This window comes from Papilio xuthus, unplaced genomic scaffold, assembly GCF_000836235.2.
Source record: "Papilio xuthus unplaced genomic scaffold, Pxut_1.1 DF828037.1, whole genome shotgun sequence".
Taxonomy (NCBI): domain Eukaryota; kingdom Metazoa; phylum Arthropoda; class Insecta; order Lepidoptera; family Papilionidae; genus Papilio; species Papilio xuthus.
The window spans coordinates 849,201-866,448 of NW_013530612.1; the positions used below are offsets into that span (position 1 = coordinate 849,201).

Sequence of the window (17,248 nt, forward strand, 5' to 3'; positions counted from 1 at the left end):
TTACTACAACAATTTTTTTTCTTTTTTAATATAAAAGCTGATTTTTAGAAATTGTATTGTAGATTAAATATAAATTTTATAATCTATATCTTACTATTCTGAGATAATTTAGTTTCGAACTTATACAAAAATTTAAAATAATAATATTTGTCAAACTATACCTTTTATATTATATTTTGTCGACTTTATATAGATCAAATATTACAAACAAAAATAATAAGTTTTCATACTTTTCCGTCTATCTTTAAATTATAATTAAAAAATATTTTTCACATAAAATTAATATTAGTATTAAAATAGTGCAATATATTAAATAATACACTTATATCTACTTATTTATCGCTTAAATTATCAATAGATTTTTTCAATATTGAGTACGTAGTGATTTCTAATTATATAACATTTTAAAATTGATTCATTGTACTACATAACTGTAGTGATAGTTAACTCAACTAATGATCTGCAGATCATGGCTCAGTTTAATTTGTACCTTGAGTTATGATTTGAATTTCGAACTACGGATCAGCAGCTCACGGCTCATAGTTAAAGTACATTGAGCTGTGATCACCGACCACAGTCATCGGTGACGAGCGACAAGCATCATCAGCTCACTATACGTCCCCACCGAGGGGCTCGGAGCCTACCCAAAGTTTAGGGTAATTAGGCCATAGTCAACCACGCTGGCCCAGTGCGGGTTGGTTGACTTCACATATATCTTTGAATTTCTTCTCAGATATGTGCAGATTGCATCACGATGTTTTCCTTCACCGTATCAACGTCGGATAAATGTACATATAGCGGGATTCGAATCCAGGATCTGCAGATTGCAAGGCATGACCCCTGAGTCAATGACGCTCTTTACAGGCAATTTACAGGATTTTTGATACATTATGTTAGATTGCGGCGCACATGTATCGTGGCGGCCAATCGCAACACTAACAAATCTCGGTAATTACTGCTTGTCGCTGGCCACCGGTGGCTGTAGTCAGTGGCCAGTCTGCACTGAGCCTTAGTTTTTGAGTTATAGCTCAACGGTTCACGGTGATCTGAACTTTTGAATCGGTTCAGTTTTACGCTCTCATTTGTTCGTTTGTACAAAAATGCATTGTCGTACCGCTCTTGTGGCTATTTTGTGGTCTTTTTTGTAAAATATCAATCTGTTTGTGAAATAAATAATTTTGAATGTATATTTGATTTTTGTTTAACTACCCGCTTTTTTTAAAATATTTCTAAAGATTTGTCAATAATGAATTTATATAAAAACATCTAAACAATCACGTATATTCGTCCGGTGGCTGCACCGACTATTTTCGGGCCGCGTCCGCGAAATAATACCAGTCCCATTCACCCTGATGAAGGGCCCCCGATTGGCTCGAAACTAATCGGTGGCACCACCGGACGAATATACGTGAGTGTTTAGCCGTTTTATATATAAGTTTATTATTATGTCTCACGAAAGTTTGAATAATTTAATAATGAATTTTTTGAACAAGACAGTGGACGCAATTCCTCGTATAGTCTGATGAGTGCGGAGGCCCAACTTTAGTCATTCCCTTCCCTTTTCTTATTAGGATAGTAAGGTGAAGTGGATTCGACAGAGGGTAAGCATAGTAAGTGGAACCATATTCTTTTTGTGCGTGTCCTCCGTAGATTAAACATCTGTAATTGTAGACGTCTATGGGTAGCGGTTGCTTGCTTATTCGACGTTCTTACTATGAAGGAATTATGATGCTGCACATATCTGAGAAAGTCAAAGATATGTGTGAAGTCAACCCGCACTGGACCAGCATTCACTATCACATAGTCTCACTTAAGGTAGCCTCCTCGGTGGGACTTAGAGCTGATGAAATTACTTACATACCTCTAGAAGGTAAGTAATGTTCGGATGGATGTTTATTAGAATGTATCTCCAGAATGTCTGAACGGATCTTGATGATATTTGGCATACATATAGAACATAGTCTGGAAGAACACATAGGTTACTAATTATGAGTATTGATAATTCCGCGCGGACGGACCTAAAGCTGATGAAATTACTTACACACCTCTCAAAGGTAACCCCGACGGAAACAGACATTTCTATGCGAAGTCGCGGGTTATAACTAGTTTTCTATGGTGAAAACGAGGTTTGGTAAACCCTTGGTCTATTTCATATTATATAAGTTCCACCTCATATAGGTGGAACTTTTGCAAAAATTATTAAAACTTACAATCTAAATACGTGATATTCTCTTTAAGCAATAGTAGATTTAGAATGACAACAATTTGATATCCAACAGACATGATGCAAGGCACGTAATAAAACGATATCGTCTAAATAAATGAGACAACGTCATCTGTGGACAGATTTTGTAAAAGATAAAAGCGCTTAACTACGCAGACTCCAACTAACACGTCATAAATCAATACTTAAACACATTTTTCACTAGCTTTATAGCAATCGAGCAGCCAAGCTAAGCTAGTGGAAAATATACTAAAGACAGTCGTAAACCGATATTGATATGGTTTATGTTATACTCGTCGTGCGTGACCTATTACGTGCGGAAATAAAAAAGTTAAGTAGTCTATGTGTTCTTCCAGACTATGTTCTATATGTATGACAAATTTCAGCAAAATTTCGGCCGTTATAATATTAGTAAGATTAATTATTCTATAGTAGTAAAGTAAATTAATTGTGTTATGTTTTAAAAGCTCTATAACCTTATTCCCTACAGTCTCAACATAGTATTTTTGTTTATATTATAAGGTGTCAAACGAACAAGCGTCCAACTAAATTCGCCCAAATAGCGAAACAACCGCTGCCCATAATTAACAAGCAGATACGTTACCTACCTCTAATCGACGAAGCACAGAAACCCTCTACCATTGTTAGATGTATTACATCATCTCTATGTCTTAAAATAAATATTTCTATTCATTATCAGCTCACTATACATCCCCACTGAGGTCAGAGTGTATCCTAAGTGAGAGTATGTGATAGTGAATGCTGGTCCAGTGCAAGACTTCATACATTTGACTTTCTCAGATATGTGCAGCATCACGATGTTTTCCTTCACAGTAACAACATACAATAAATGTATATATGTAAAAACACATTGCTACATGACGGGATTCGGACATAGGAACTGCAGACAAGTCAACTTTAACCACTGAGCCAACGGCGCTTTCTTTTATTAGTCCTCATCAGCTCACTATACATTCCCACCGAGAGGTTCGGAGCCTACCTTACCGTAGCGGTGATTAGGCCATAGTCAACCACGCTGGCCAAGTGCGGGTTGACTTCACACATATCTTTGACTTTCTCAGATATGTGCAGCATCACGATGTTTTCCTTCACCGTAACATAAGATAAACGTACATATGTAAATCAGAAATGGAAAAACACATTGGTATATGACGGGATTCGAACTCAGGACCTGCAGATTGCAAGTCAAGTGCTTGACCCCTGAGCCACCGACGCTCTAATTTATTTGTAAAGATATTGAAATAAGGTAATTCAGACATTTTTTAATAACACACATTTAAACCATATATTTTTTATTATAAATATAAAGATACAAATATAAGCCTTATATATAAGAAAATACATTTTATAATTTAATGTATACGTTTAATTATAATTATTCTGACAGTTTTAAGTAAATTTAAGTCAGCTTTTAAAAAAGCAATCCATACATCTATTATATTACTAATTTGAAATACATAGTAAATTGTTTATAAACTAGCAGTTGCCCGTTACTTTGTCGATGTGGAATAAAAATCTAGTAATAAATATAGTCTATGTCACTTGCCTATTATTACGAAACCGACAAAAGAGAAGAGACGCTGGTGGGTGAGCCGAATATCATCGGAGAAGCTAAAGCTTCACAGACTCCTATGCCGGGCCACCTGAGGATGGGGGAAGATCGGAAGACCAAAGCAGCGTATATTGGGACCCCGACTGGCCGCCGATAGTTCGGCCCAGGTACAGCTGGCGAGACGCCGTAGAACTGGATAGCCGAGCTATAAGCTATGGCAGGAGAAGGCTCAAGATAGGCGACTTTGGCGATCTCTTGTGTCGGAGGCTAAGACCCACTTTGGGTTGATGCGCCTGCGAAGTATGTCACTTGGAGATAGTGTAGCTTCTCAGTGAAAATATTTTTCAAATCAGTTTAATAGTTTTTGAGTCTATTCAATAAAAAAAAAACAATCTCTCCTCTATATTGTACTAATATTATAAATAAATATATCTGGTTTAAATATGTCATAGATGTAGAACAGTCTGGAAGAACAGACTATTTTTTTTTATTAATGCCGTACAGACGGAGTCACGGACAAACGCTAGTATTAGTATAAATAATTAAAATACATAGGAACCAATTATAAAGCCAATAATATATTTATACTCACATAATGGAAATATCTTTAAATCAAAAAAAAAACTGCGCATTTTATAATCAAACAAGTTTAAAAAAAATCTACAAAAAAACCATTTTATAATACTGTTTTTGGAGCATCACGTTTTTTCACAAAAAAAAAAAAATAGCAGCAATATTATTCTTGTAATATTATTAAGGCTTTTATATTATACTTTCCAAGGTCATTTTTATAAAATAAAAAATGAAAAAATATATTTTTTTGTTTTTTTAATCAACATGAGCTAAAGCAGCAAATTTATTAGCTATAGCTGTCTGCTCTTCACCGTCACTCTCGCTGTCAGCATCCGAATCTTTGCCTGAATCAGAATTATCTGAATTCCCAGAATCTGATTCGATCACTTCATTTGTTAACGCCTGTACCCATTTCACGTATTTTATTTCCTCACAAGATTCGTATTTATCTGAAAAAAAAAAAATTACGTCATAGTTTTTGTTTCGACTGGATGAGGTTGTGAAGTTGTTATGAGGCTGTAGAAGTTGCATCATGAGATCAGCTCCGTGTCATCATAATATTGTATTGTCACGTGATTTACACATGTATGTAACATTTCGAGCGTCTGTAGCTCAGTGGTTAACTTGACTTGCAGGTCCCATGTTCGAATCCCGTCATGTATCATGCAATGTGTTATTACATATGTACATTTATCGTATGTTGTTACGGTGAAGGAAAACATCGTGATGCTGCACATATCTGAGAAAGTCAAATGTGTGAAGTCTTGCACTGGACCAACATTCACTATCACATACTCTCACTTAGGGTAGACTCTGAGTGGGGATCTATAGTGAGCTGGTGTATGTAACATTTCTACTCAGTCATAGTAAGATGAAGCAGCATGTAGACCTTTCATTTGTAACACAATTTAATCAAAAAAAAGAAACAAGACATGTTGAAAATATTAAAATAATAATATAAAATAATTAAAATTCAATAATACTTACACCAAATAAAAAAATAAAAAAGGAAAAAAAATGCGACATTTAAAATTAACGTCTCGTATTAATTACTCCGAATTCTATCGATATTTAATAATTTAAAAAAATGCTTATAAAAATAAACTATTTTGTACGGAAAAATTAAAAAAAATCGCATTGGGCAAATTATTTTAATGAATTCGTTGGGTCCAACGGCCCAACGGGAAACACAAAAAATAGCAAGCAATCTAATTTTTTTTTTTATTTCATAAATACCATTTAAAAGGTCAACAAGATTACTATAGCATTTTTTAAATAACTGAAAACTTCAGTGCTTGTATGGCGACCATTAAATAAACAAAAGCAGTCCGTGTATTACTTACCCCGTTCCTCAGTAAAACCGGGTGGTCTTAACCATAGACAAATCTTTCCATCCAAAGCCATCCTCAGAAGACTATTCGCAGCTCTGTACGTATCCAATCTAAAAGTACAAATTACAATAAATTCACGCTTGTTATTTAAAAAGGGGTAAGCAGATTAATAAACTAAAGTGGCAGTAATTCCTCGTAAGAATAACAAACCTAATATTAAACAATTTTACTTTTATAAGTAAGATTTTTTAATGAAAATAACTCAAAAACTACTGGATTTTTTTTTATTTTTCAAAAAATAGGACCAAATGCAATACTTTCCGAATGAAAAAGAAATTACAAAAATCGGACAACCAGGAGTGGAGTTACAAAGTTTTTTTTAAATAGACGGAGGAGAGGATGCACAGAAAGAAAATATATTCCCTTTCCATGCATCCTCTCATCCGGAAAGTCCACTTCCACTTCCCATCCTTTCTTTATAAGAAAAAGAGTGGGAAGGGAAAGAGGACTAAATTAGTCCTCCGGGACGCACACTCATCAGACTGTAGTTGGAATTACTTTCACTTGAGGCGTGTCTTCTGTGTGGTCGTGGTATATCACTGAGTGAGTTGGGACAATTCGAGCAAAGATGTTAAAGCGGGCTCTACCACTGTTAAAAAAGTAACAAAAATAAAAAGGAATTTAAATTCACCTTTTTAAAGTACGTTAAATATAGACATGTATATATCATCTATATTGAACATTAAAACTAGACAAAATTAATCCATAGACAACAAATGACATTGTCAGTCAGTGACATGTTTAATATAATCTGTCATTTTCATTGAATTTAACTATAATCTGATGAGTATGTGCCAGAGGACAAATTCTAAACCTATTCCCTTCCCGACTTAGGATTTGGTTTAGAAAGGGGAAATATCTTTCTGTATGTCCCCAACGCATCTGTAATTAAGTATCCATCTACGATTCGCCATTTGGGCGATTTTTTTTGTCACTTTGTAATATTATAAAAAAATTACAAATTTATTAAAACATGATAGGACTTCCTCACCTAGCAGCTTTAGCGGTGAGATAACCACGTTTCTTGGCCCACCCGTCGCATATATCTCTAGGTGACCATGTGTCATCGTTATCTGGATGATCCATACGTAACAGTTTGGGTAAATCTAATCTTTCCGCTAAGTATCTGAAAATTTTATTAAATGCATATTTTAATATTAAAAAAAAGATTGAAAAAACTAATTTCTTATTTGTGACCATCTTACTAATATTATAAATGCGAATGTTTAGACGTATGTATCAAAACGTGGATTTAAGAGGTACGTTTACCCACGCCAAATGGTCTGCCTACCCCTCTGGGTTATAGGCGTGAGTTGTGTTTGTTCTTACTAATATTATAAATGCGAATGTTTAGATGTTTGTTAGAAAGTATCTCCAGAACTGCTGTATGGATCTCTTTAAAATTTGTCATATATAAAGAACATAGTCTGGAAGAACACATAGACTACTTATTAAGTTTTTTTTATTTGCTACAGTGATTTATTGACGACAGCTATATATCTGTGTCAAATATCATTAAGATATGTTGAACTGTTTCAGAGTTATTAAAGAAATATGTAAATCAAAGTTATAATAACACGAGACTGTACATATTTCTATATCATAAGTAGTCTATGTGTTCTTCCAGACTATGTTCTTTATGTATGACAAATTTCATCGAGATCTGTTCAGCTGTTCTGGAGATATCTTCTAACATACATCTAAACATTCACATTTATAATATTAGTAAGAACAAACACAACTCATGCCTATAACTCAGAGGGGTAGGCAGACCATAGATATCCATTTGGCGTGGGCAAAAGAACTTCTTAAATCCACGTTTTGATACATACATCTAAACATTCGCATTTATAATATTAGTAAGAAACTAGAAAGTTTTTCTTTTTTTAATACGGGTAAAAACGCGTGCAAAAGCTGTTTTATTTTATATTTACCTTATAGTAGTATATGGTTCTCTGAGTTGTGCGATAGGATATGACCCCATCAATATTTGTATGGGTCGGGGGACTTTGGATGGAAACACCAAGCCCGGACAGTCGCACAGACGTACCTGATAAATAAATAGTTATGGTGAAGGAAAACATCGTGATGCTGCACATATCTGAGAAAGTCAAAGGTTTTTTATTATATTATAAGGTGGCATACGAGCGAGCGGCCACCTGAAATCGCTGAAATAGCGAAGTGACCGTTGCCCATAGACATACGCAATTGCATATGCGTTGCATACCTTTCATCGACGGAGGAGAGGATCCACAGAAAGATAATATTTTCCCTTTCCATGCATCCTCTCATCCGGAAAGTCCACTTCCACTTCCCATCCTTTCCTCATAAGAAAAAGGACTAAATTAGGTATCCATGACACACACTCATCAGACTGTAGTTGGAATTACTTCCACTTGAGGCGTGTCTACTGTGTGGTCGTGATATTTCACTGAGCGAGGACAATTCGTGCATAGATGTTAAAGCACGCTCTACCACTGTTAGATATGTGTGAAGTATTGCACTGGACCAGCATTCACTATCACATACTCTCACTTAGGGTAGACTCTGAGACCTACAGTGGGTACATATAGTGAGCTGATGATGATACCTGTGAAGTGAGGAATATAGTTTGAAAATGTTTCGTATGTCCCGGCGTTTTTGATACGGATACAACTTTCCTTCCCATTATGGCGTTCATCAAGGATGATTTTCCAACATTAGGTTGGCCAACACATCCTATTGTTAATATGCCATTTTTATATTTTTCATGACTATAATATGATGTATCGGCTTGTTGGATGATTGTTTCACCTGAAAAAAAAAATTAAAAACTGAGTTTCTGAGACCCTTGAAGGACCTTGACAATCTTACTAATATAAATGCGAATGCTTAGATGTTTGTTAGAAGATATCTCTAGGGATGCATGTATGTTGATGAAGTCTGGAAGAGCACATCATCATCTACGTCCCCACCGTTCTCGGAGCCTACCCTAAGTTAGGGGTGACTAGGCCATAGAACACATAGACTAATAATTAAGTTTTTTTTTAGTTCTGCACGGACAACGGCTAGTGTTTTAAATTAATTTTGACGCGTAATTTGATATCTAATCTTCTGAGTGTAGTCAGATTTTTTACTTAATATATAGGGTGCTTTTTTTTAATTTCAAAATCTTGTCTATAAATTTTAGTGAATTTGATAGGTGACATGATTAAGCATTTTAATTATTGACACTAGAATAAATAGCTATATTACTTAGGTAATACAAAAAAAATTGCAGGAATATCTTCATATTTGTAGCCGCAGTGTCTGATCATATGGATGGAGGGTATGTTATAAGAAAATTTACAAAAGTTAATATAACGTTTAAACAAAAAGAGATGGATTATTTTTAGTATTTATCCCCGTGTAGTAATCGATTTGGCTATACACCATTACTGTTTTATCTTTGAATTTTGGAACACGCTGTATATAGGCTTTTTTGTTTTTAATTTAAAATCTTGTCTACAAATTTTAATGAATTTGATAGGTGATACTAGACTGGAGAATTCTACATAAGTGCGAAAAGGACAGACAGATGATAAATTATTTTCTATCTCTTACCAACTTCAGTGTCATCATCTTCATCAAACTCTATTTTACTCTCTTCAGCGATCTTCTTCTCCCACGATGTCAAATCAACTTGTCCATTGACAATTTCTTTGCAAGCTTCTAATATTTTAGTGGCTCCTTCCGCGCACATACGTTGCCTACCTTTGCGTCTGCGCACTTGAAGACCTAGTTCCAGAGTTAGATTTTGTAAATCAGCTAAGAATCGGTTCAATAGTTCAGTTTATATAGATTTGAATTGTTGAGTTATGACTCAATATTAACTACATTTATTTCACAATATTATTTATATATAAAAGAAAGTGGTGTTAGTTACACTATTTATAACTCAAGAACGGCTTTACCGATATGACTGAAAATTGGTGAGGAGGTAGCTTAGAGCCAGGAGACGGACATAGGATACTATTTATTCATTTTATTTTTCGAATTTATGTCTTGAAGAGCTGCTTTTTATTTAACTTATCTAAACATTAAGTTCTCTATATTTCCACGCGGCCGGAGTCGCGGGCGAATATATTGTTGTATAATTAAACTTATTGCTATGTGCTTCTTAGATTTAATAAAAAATCATATTTGAATCTAGACAAAGGCTAAAAATAAATTAAAAATGCTCTAAAGAGCAAAAAAAAAATTTACACCGTTTCTACAAAAAAAATAGTAGAATATCTTTTTACAATAATTAGAAAAATTTCATTAATTTCAAAATCGATTACAATATTTTTTTTATTGCAAAAACAGGAAAGAATTTTTTCAATATTATTTTTTATAAAGTCAGGAACTATTTTTATTAACACGTTAGCTGCCAGAATGATTTTTCGAAAAACGATTTTTTTTTTCTTATATTGTCCAAAACCATCTTAATGGGGCTTATCGGGTCACGCTGTATATAACAATTCGATTAAAAAACCACTGCGAGGTATTGAATGGAAGTATGGTTTGTCGGACACATAGTCCGATATGGCATCATCATCATCAGCTCACTATACGTCCCCACCGAGGGGCTCGGAGCCTACCCTATGTTAAGGGTGATTAGGCCATAGTCAACCACGCTGACCAAGTGCGGGTTGACTTCACACATATCTTTGACTTTCTCAGATATGTGCAGCATCACGATGTTTTCCTTCACAGTAAGAACGTCGGATAAATGTACATATGTAAAACACATTGGTACATGACGGGATTCGAACCCAGGACCTGCAGATTGCAAGTCAAATGCTTGACCACTGAGCCACCGCCGCTATGACCGATATGGCAGCCAACATGTTAAATACTAATTAGTTTGACTCCACTTACCAGCTTTATCACTGCTAGCACCTCTCAAATTATATCCCGGACAAGATGTAAAATATACAACTTTCAAACCGGGACATCTGTTCATAAGATATTCCTTCCAAGCCGCTACCACTGATGCCGGTACTAAATCTATCTTATTTAGTACTAATATCATATCTTTCTTTTCTTGTTTAACTACATATTCGTATAGAGATGGTGGAAACATCATGCCCTTAAATAAAAATATTTAAAGTTAAATCGCAATATTAAAGTGTCAATAGCCTAATGGTTAAGGGTATGGATTCTCGATTACGAGGTCTGGGGTTCGAATCCCGCTATTTGAGTGTCGTAAACCATATCCTAGCACAAGCATAAAGCTTAATTGGAATGGTAAAAGAAAAATAAGTAAACTAGCGGACCCGACAGACGTTGTCCTGTCTACACGTCTTTAATTTGAATAAATTAATATGAAGTTAATATTTGATGAAAATTGTGAATCTAAACCATTCCCAGATCCCCTTGAACACACACAAAAAATTTCATCAAAATCGCTCCAGTCGTTTGAGAGAAGTTCAGTGACATACACACTCACAGAAGAATTATATATATAAAGATTTACAAAAAAATCTGCTAATATTTTGATTTAAAAAAAAATATATTTTTGGGAACATCCTGTATATAAACTTAGAACTAAAGCAATCTAACAATCTTATTTCTTACTAATATAAATGTGAAAGTTTTGGATGTATGGATGGATGTTTGTTATAAAGTATCTCCGGAAAGGCTCAACAGATCTTGCTTTAATTTGGTATAAATATAGAACATAGTCTGGAAGAACACATAGACAATTAAGTTTTTTTTAATTTAGTCAGGGGCGACAGTTAGTAAATGTATAAGTTTGGATTGGAACAGATCTTCATGAAAGTAGACACATATATAGAACATAGTCTAGAAGAACATATAACCTATTTACTAAGTTATCTTTATATATATAATTCTTCTGTGCATGTGTATGTCACTGAACTTCTCTCAAACGACTGGACCGATTTTGATGAAATTTTTTGTGTGTGTTCAAGGGGATCTGGGAATGGTTTAGATTCACAATTTTGTCCGCTGGACAATGTTTTTTTAATTAATTTTTAATTTATTAGTAGTTGTTGATTTTGGAATGTTTTACATTGGATCCGACAGACGGCGCTACCATCGCAGTGTCAAATTTTAAATAATATTCGAATTAAAGACGTGTAGACAGGACAACGTCTGTCGGGTTCGCTAGTTACATATATAAAGTTAAAACTAAACATAAAAAAAAATTAATTAAAAATCTATGAAACTCACAGCAAACCTAACATCCACAATAAGCAACAGTACATCGCACATTTCCAATACACGCCACAACTGACGCCATGTCTCCAAGTTCAGTTCAAAATAAGACATATCCTTCCAATGTTCCGATGCTTGGAGACCATCTATGTACTCCTGAAAAAAGAAAACACCAATATCAAAACTATAGTCAAAATATGTTTGTATTAAAAGTTAGTAGCATAATTTTAACAGTGGTAGAGCCCGCTTTAACATGTTCGCAGGAATTGTCCTCGCTCAGTGAAATATCACGACCACACAGAAGACACGCCTCAAGTGCGAAGTAATCCCAACTACAGTCTGATGAGTGTGCGTGTCGGAGACCTTCTTTAGTCCTTTTTTTATAAGGAAAAGATTGGAAAGTGGAAGTGGACTTTCCGGATGAGAGGATGCATGGAAAGGAAAAATATTTTTTTCTGTGCATCCTCTCCTCCGTCGATTAAAAGTAGGCAACGCATATGCAATTGCGTAGGTCTGGGCAACGGTCACTTCGCTATTTCAGCGATATCAGGTGGCCGCAGACTCGTTTCCCACCTTATGATATAAAAAAAAGCCATATAAAAATAAAAGGTTCTATACATTTGAAAACATAAATAATATTTGTCATCAGATGTTAACATAACAAGTTAACTGTTAAAATAAAGCTAAGTTAAGAAAACTGCAACCTACACATATGAGAAAGTCAATGTGTGAAGTCTAGCATTGAACCAGCATTCACTATCACATACTCTCACTTAGGGTACACTCTGAGACCGATGTAGATTAGAAAAAAGAATTGTCTTTGTTAACAGTGGCCAATAACTAATCACTTACCCTAAAATACTTCTGTTCTTGTGCATCAAGTTGTGCAACTGACATAGTAAAGTCCCATGGTGGTCGCTTCGGGAATGATATGTCCGATGGGAAATAATCTGATGGATTTATCTCCATATCCTTCTCTGATACGGGATTTAAAGATTTCCTGGAATTTAAGAATGTAGATAAAACAAGAGGTAACATCAGCAGGACTGAAAATATCCATTAGACTAAAATATTACTAATATTATAAATGTTAATGTTTGGATGGATGTATGTTAGAAGGTATCTCCAGAACGACTGAACAGATCCCGCTGAAATTTGGCATATATGTAGAACATAGTCTATCACATAGCCACTTGATTCCAATCAGGTGTGTTTGTGTTCAAGTACTGGTTTATTCAATACTAGCTGTCGCCTGCTACTCTCTCCACGTGTATATACAAAACTTAATTAGTGTAGCCTATGTGTTCTTCAGACTATGTTCTATATGTATGCCAAATTTAATCGAGAACCGTACAGCCGTTCTAGAGATATCTTTAAACATCAACCATTCGCGCATTTATAATATTAGTAAGTTAAATAAAAAGCAGCTCTTCAAGGTATAAATTCGAAAAAAATGAATAAATAGTATCCTATGTCCGTCTCCTGGCTCTAAGCTACCTCCTCAACAATTTTCAGTCGTATCGGTAAAGCCGTTCTTGAGTTATAAATAGTGTAACTAACACGACTTTCTTTTATATATATAAGATAAAAAAAGAACACATAGGTTACTAAGTTTTTTTTTTAAGTTCCGAGCAGACGGAGTTGTCAACAAGTTATACTCACAATGCATCCTCTTTCTTCATTTTAAGTTCTTCATCAGTTTCTCTATAGAACTTAAGCGCGTATCGGTTTGCATCACTACGGCCTCTTGCTTTCGGTTGATAGTTCACTGAGACCACATCATATGCGTTTGAACTTGTCGATGCTGTGGATATAAAGATTATTTTATTAAAACATGGCTGTATTGAATACAAACATATCATCATCATCATCAGCTCACTATACGTCCCTACCGAGGAGCTCGGAACGTACCCAAAGTTAGGGGTGACTATAGTCAACCACGCTGGTCAAGTGCGGGTTGACTTCACATATATTTTTAAATTTCTTGTTAATACTAGAATAATTAATCTTACTAATATTATAAATGCGAATGTCTAACAGTTTTTTTGAATGCATCTCTAGAACGGCTGCACGTATCTTGATGAAATTTGGCATACGTATAGAAGAGTCTGTAAGAACACAAGTAACTAAGCTTTTTTTTTATTTCGGCACGTAATAAGTCACGCACGACGAGTATAACATAAACCATTTCAATATCGGTTTACGACTGTCTAAGGCACAATTTCCACTAGCTTGGTTCGATTTTCATAAAGCTAGTGAAAAATGTGTTTAAGTATTGATTTATGACGTGTTAGTTGGAGTCTGCGTAGTTAAGCGCTTTTATCTTTTACAAAATCTGTCCACAGATGACGTTGTCTCATTTATTTAGACGATATCGTTTTATTACGTGCTTTGCATCATGTCTGTTGGATATCAAATTGTTGTCACTCTAAATCTACTATTGCTTAAAAGATTGTAAGTTTTTATAATTTTTGCAAAAGTTCCACCTATATGAGGTGGAACTTATATAATATGAAATAAACTAAGGGTAAAACCTTGTTTTCTTTACAGAAAACTAGCTAATGCCCGCGACTTCGCATAGAAATGTCTGTTTCTGTCGGGGTTACCTTTGAGAGATGTGTAGGTAACTTCATCAGCTTTAGGTCCGTCCGCGCAGAATTATAAAAACTCATAATTAGTAACCTCACATAGGTTACTAATTCTTGCAGACTATGTTCTATCACCATCATCAGCTCACTATTTGTCCCCACCGAGGGGCTCGGAGCCTACCCTAAGTTAGGGGCACCTACGCCATAGACAACCACGCTTTGAATTTCTTCTCAGATATGTGCAAGTTGCATTATGATGTTTTCAATTACCATAACAACATACGATAAATGTACATTTTTAATTCGTAAATCGAAAAACACCTTGGTACATGGCGAGAATCGAACCTAGGATCTGCAGATTGCAAGTCAAGTGCTTGAACCATGAGCCACCGACGCTCGTGAAACATGTTATAAATCTTAATAATATTATAAATGCGAATGTTTAGATGGATGGATGTTTATTTAAAGGAAAGCTGCACGGATCTTGTTAAAATTTGGTATAGATGTAGAACAGTCTGGAAGAACACATAGGCTACTTATTAACTTTTTTTTTAATTCTGCACGGAATAATTAGTTGAACAATAAGTTACAGTCTTTTCTTATGTTCCAACAATGAGATCCCAACAATCTTACGAACATTGGGATGGCAAATGAATCGATCTTAGATAGCTATACTAGCAAGGAGACGTTGACAACTTCTTACTAATATTATAATCTTATATATTTAAATGAGCAATTCTTATATATGTATATATATAATTGGAATATCGGAATCGGCTCCAAAGATTTTCATAAAATTTAGTATATAGGGGGTTTCGGAGGCGATAAATCGATCTAGCTAGGAATAATTTTTAGAAAATGTCATTTTATTCGTGTTTTATCGATAATCAACTTACACATAAACTTAACTTTTTCTATCGGTAAGATCGAAAAATATTATTCATATTTCATCATTTTATTAGTAATTCGTACTTAAATATAATTTCCAAAAAACACAATTTAAAAAAAAAATTCCGAGCAAAGCTCGGTCATCCAGGTACTCTTGTTAATATAATAAACTAGCTGTCGCCCGCGTGGATATATAAAAAAAAACTTAATATTATCTATATATTAGTTAAATAAAAAGCAGCTCTTAAAAGGCTTAAATGCGAAAAAAAAGAATAAATAGTATCCTATGTCGTCTCCTGGCTCTAAGCTACCTCCTCACTAATTTTCAGGCATATCGGTAAAGTCGTTCTTGAGTTATAAATAGTGTAACTAACACCACTTTCTTTTATATATAGATGTGAATGTTTGGATAGATGGATGGATGTTCGTTTGAAAAGGTTTTGCTGAAATTTGGTAAAGATGTAGAACATAGTCTGGAACAACAAATAGGCTTTTTTTGTGACTGAGTAGTCACTGTGTGCCTTGAAGAGGCATGTACAGTTTCAACTTGAGGTGGACGAGCGCAGATGGAGCTTAGCCCGAACCTCATTTACGAGTAACAAGACTGGAGGGCTCCCTCAGGAGCCTCGGATCGGGCTGTTACTTCATTATTGTTACCAAATTGGAAGGTCACCGAGCTCCACACATAGGCTACTATTTTTTTTCAAACCAACAGGTGACAGCCAGTATACAATAATAAATAGTTGCAGATGTGTTGCCTAAGGGCAGAAATGGGAAGATCCCATACAATTCTTTACCAGACAAAACAAATTACCCTACTCATGCTATCTATATTAGTCCAGCGCTGGCGATGTGGACATGTCTACATATGTCCTGAAGAATTTCGTGTTTTATTTTTGTGCTAGAATATAAATTTGTATTTTTTGTTTTGTATGGACCATGTGTCTGAATAGAAGATTTTATTATTATTTTATCATTTATTAACCTTATTCTTAAAATATTACATTTCATATAAAAAAAATTGGACAAGTATGTATGAGAAATAGATACTATGCCAATTTTCGATACAGAAAAATACAGAATGGTGATTGAGAAAAGAGGAAAAAGACAAGAAGTAGCTACTGTTACTGAATTCATCAGATAATGTGAAACTTACATGACAATAGCAAGTTCTTGTTCTTTTTAGCTTGCAGTTGTTGCTTCTTAGCTTTGCCACTGAAAGGGGTTTTACGACGAGCCTGCGGCATTTTTAATCTGGAACATAAAAAGTTTTAATTACTAAATAAAGTCTAAACTGGATAATTAGAGAGTAACCTCGATATTTTTCTCACGTATAGAGGTTTGTTTCTCACTTATGGAGGAATTCCGTCGGGAACTCAACTCTCGCTTATAAAAGTTTTGTACTTGTGAAAAGTTTTTATGAAAAGTAGGTTACCGTTATTTCTTCGCAAATTTTTAATTAAAAAACTTTTATTAGTCAAACTTCATTAGGAGATTTTATATTATTCTTCTCATACAAATATACTTGCACTTAAAGTTAAAAAATGAAACAAAAAGGCAAATGCGGAGTAATAAAGTCAAATAAGAAGAGAAAGTGTTCTTAAATTGTTTTACCGCAATTATAAATAAACGAATATACTATGCACGGACTTACTTTATATAGTTTGTTAAAGAACCGGTGAAGAAATTCGAGAAACTTCAATTATTTACCTGGGTTAATTTTATGGAATGCGATATGCAGTTTCGTTTCAAAGTTTCCAATGGTTTCGTGGAAACTGACAGCTGTCAATTAGAGAAACGTGCTTTTTTATGAGATTTCCCTTTTTGT

The 17,248-nt window shown here is 34.6% G+C and overlaps 1 protein-coding gene across 2 annotated transcripts; it reads right to left on the reverse strand.

Annotated features, from left to right (window-relative positions):
• Positions 1-4,586: 4,586 nt before the first annotated feature.
• On the reverse strand, positions 4,587-17,238 carry Ns4 (Nucleostemin 4). Of its 2 annotated transcripts, none has more exons than XM_013307854.1 (12): positions 17,131-17,238; positions 16,577-16,674; positions 13,607-13,748; positions 12,797-12,944; positions 11,960-12,100; positions 10,643-10,853; positions 9,344-9,517; positions 8,352-8,554; positions 7,696-7,811; positions 6,753-6,887; positions 5,714-5,811; positions 4,587-4,819 (listed from the first exon to the last, which is right to left on the reverse strand). In XM_013307854.1, the coding sequence occupies exons 2-12, from the start codon at positions 16,665-16,667 to the stop codon at positions 4,626-4,628; spliced, it is 1,653 nt and encodes a 550-aa protein (XP_013163308.1). In that variant the 5' UTR covers positions 16,668-16,674; positions 17,131-17,238; the 3' UTR covers positions 4,587-4,625. The 2 variants fall into 2 exon arrangements, with proteins under 2 accessions (XP_013163308.1, XP_013163307.1); XM_013307853.1 differs by having other exon boundaries at positions 17,075-17,183.
• Positions 17,239-17,248: the final 10 nt, after the last annotated feature.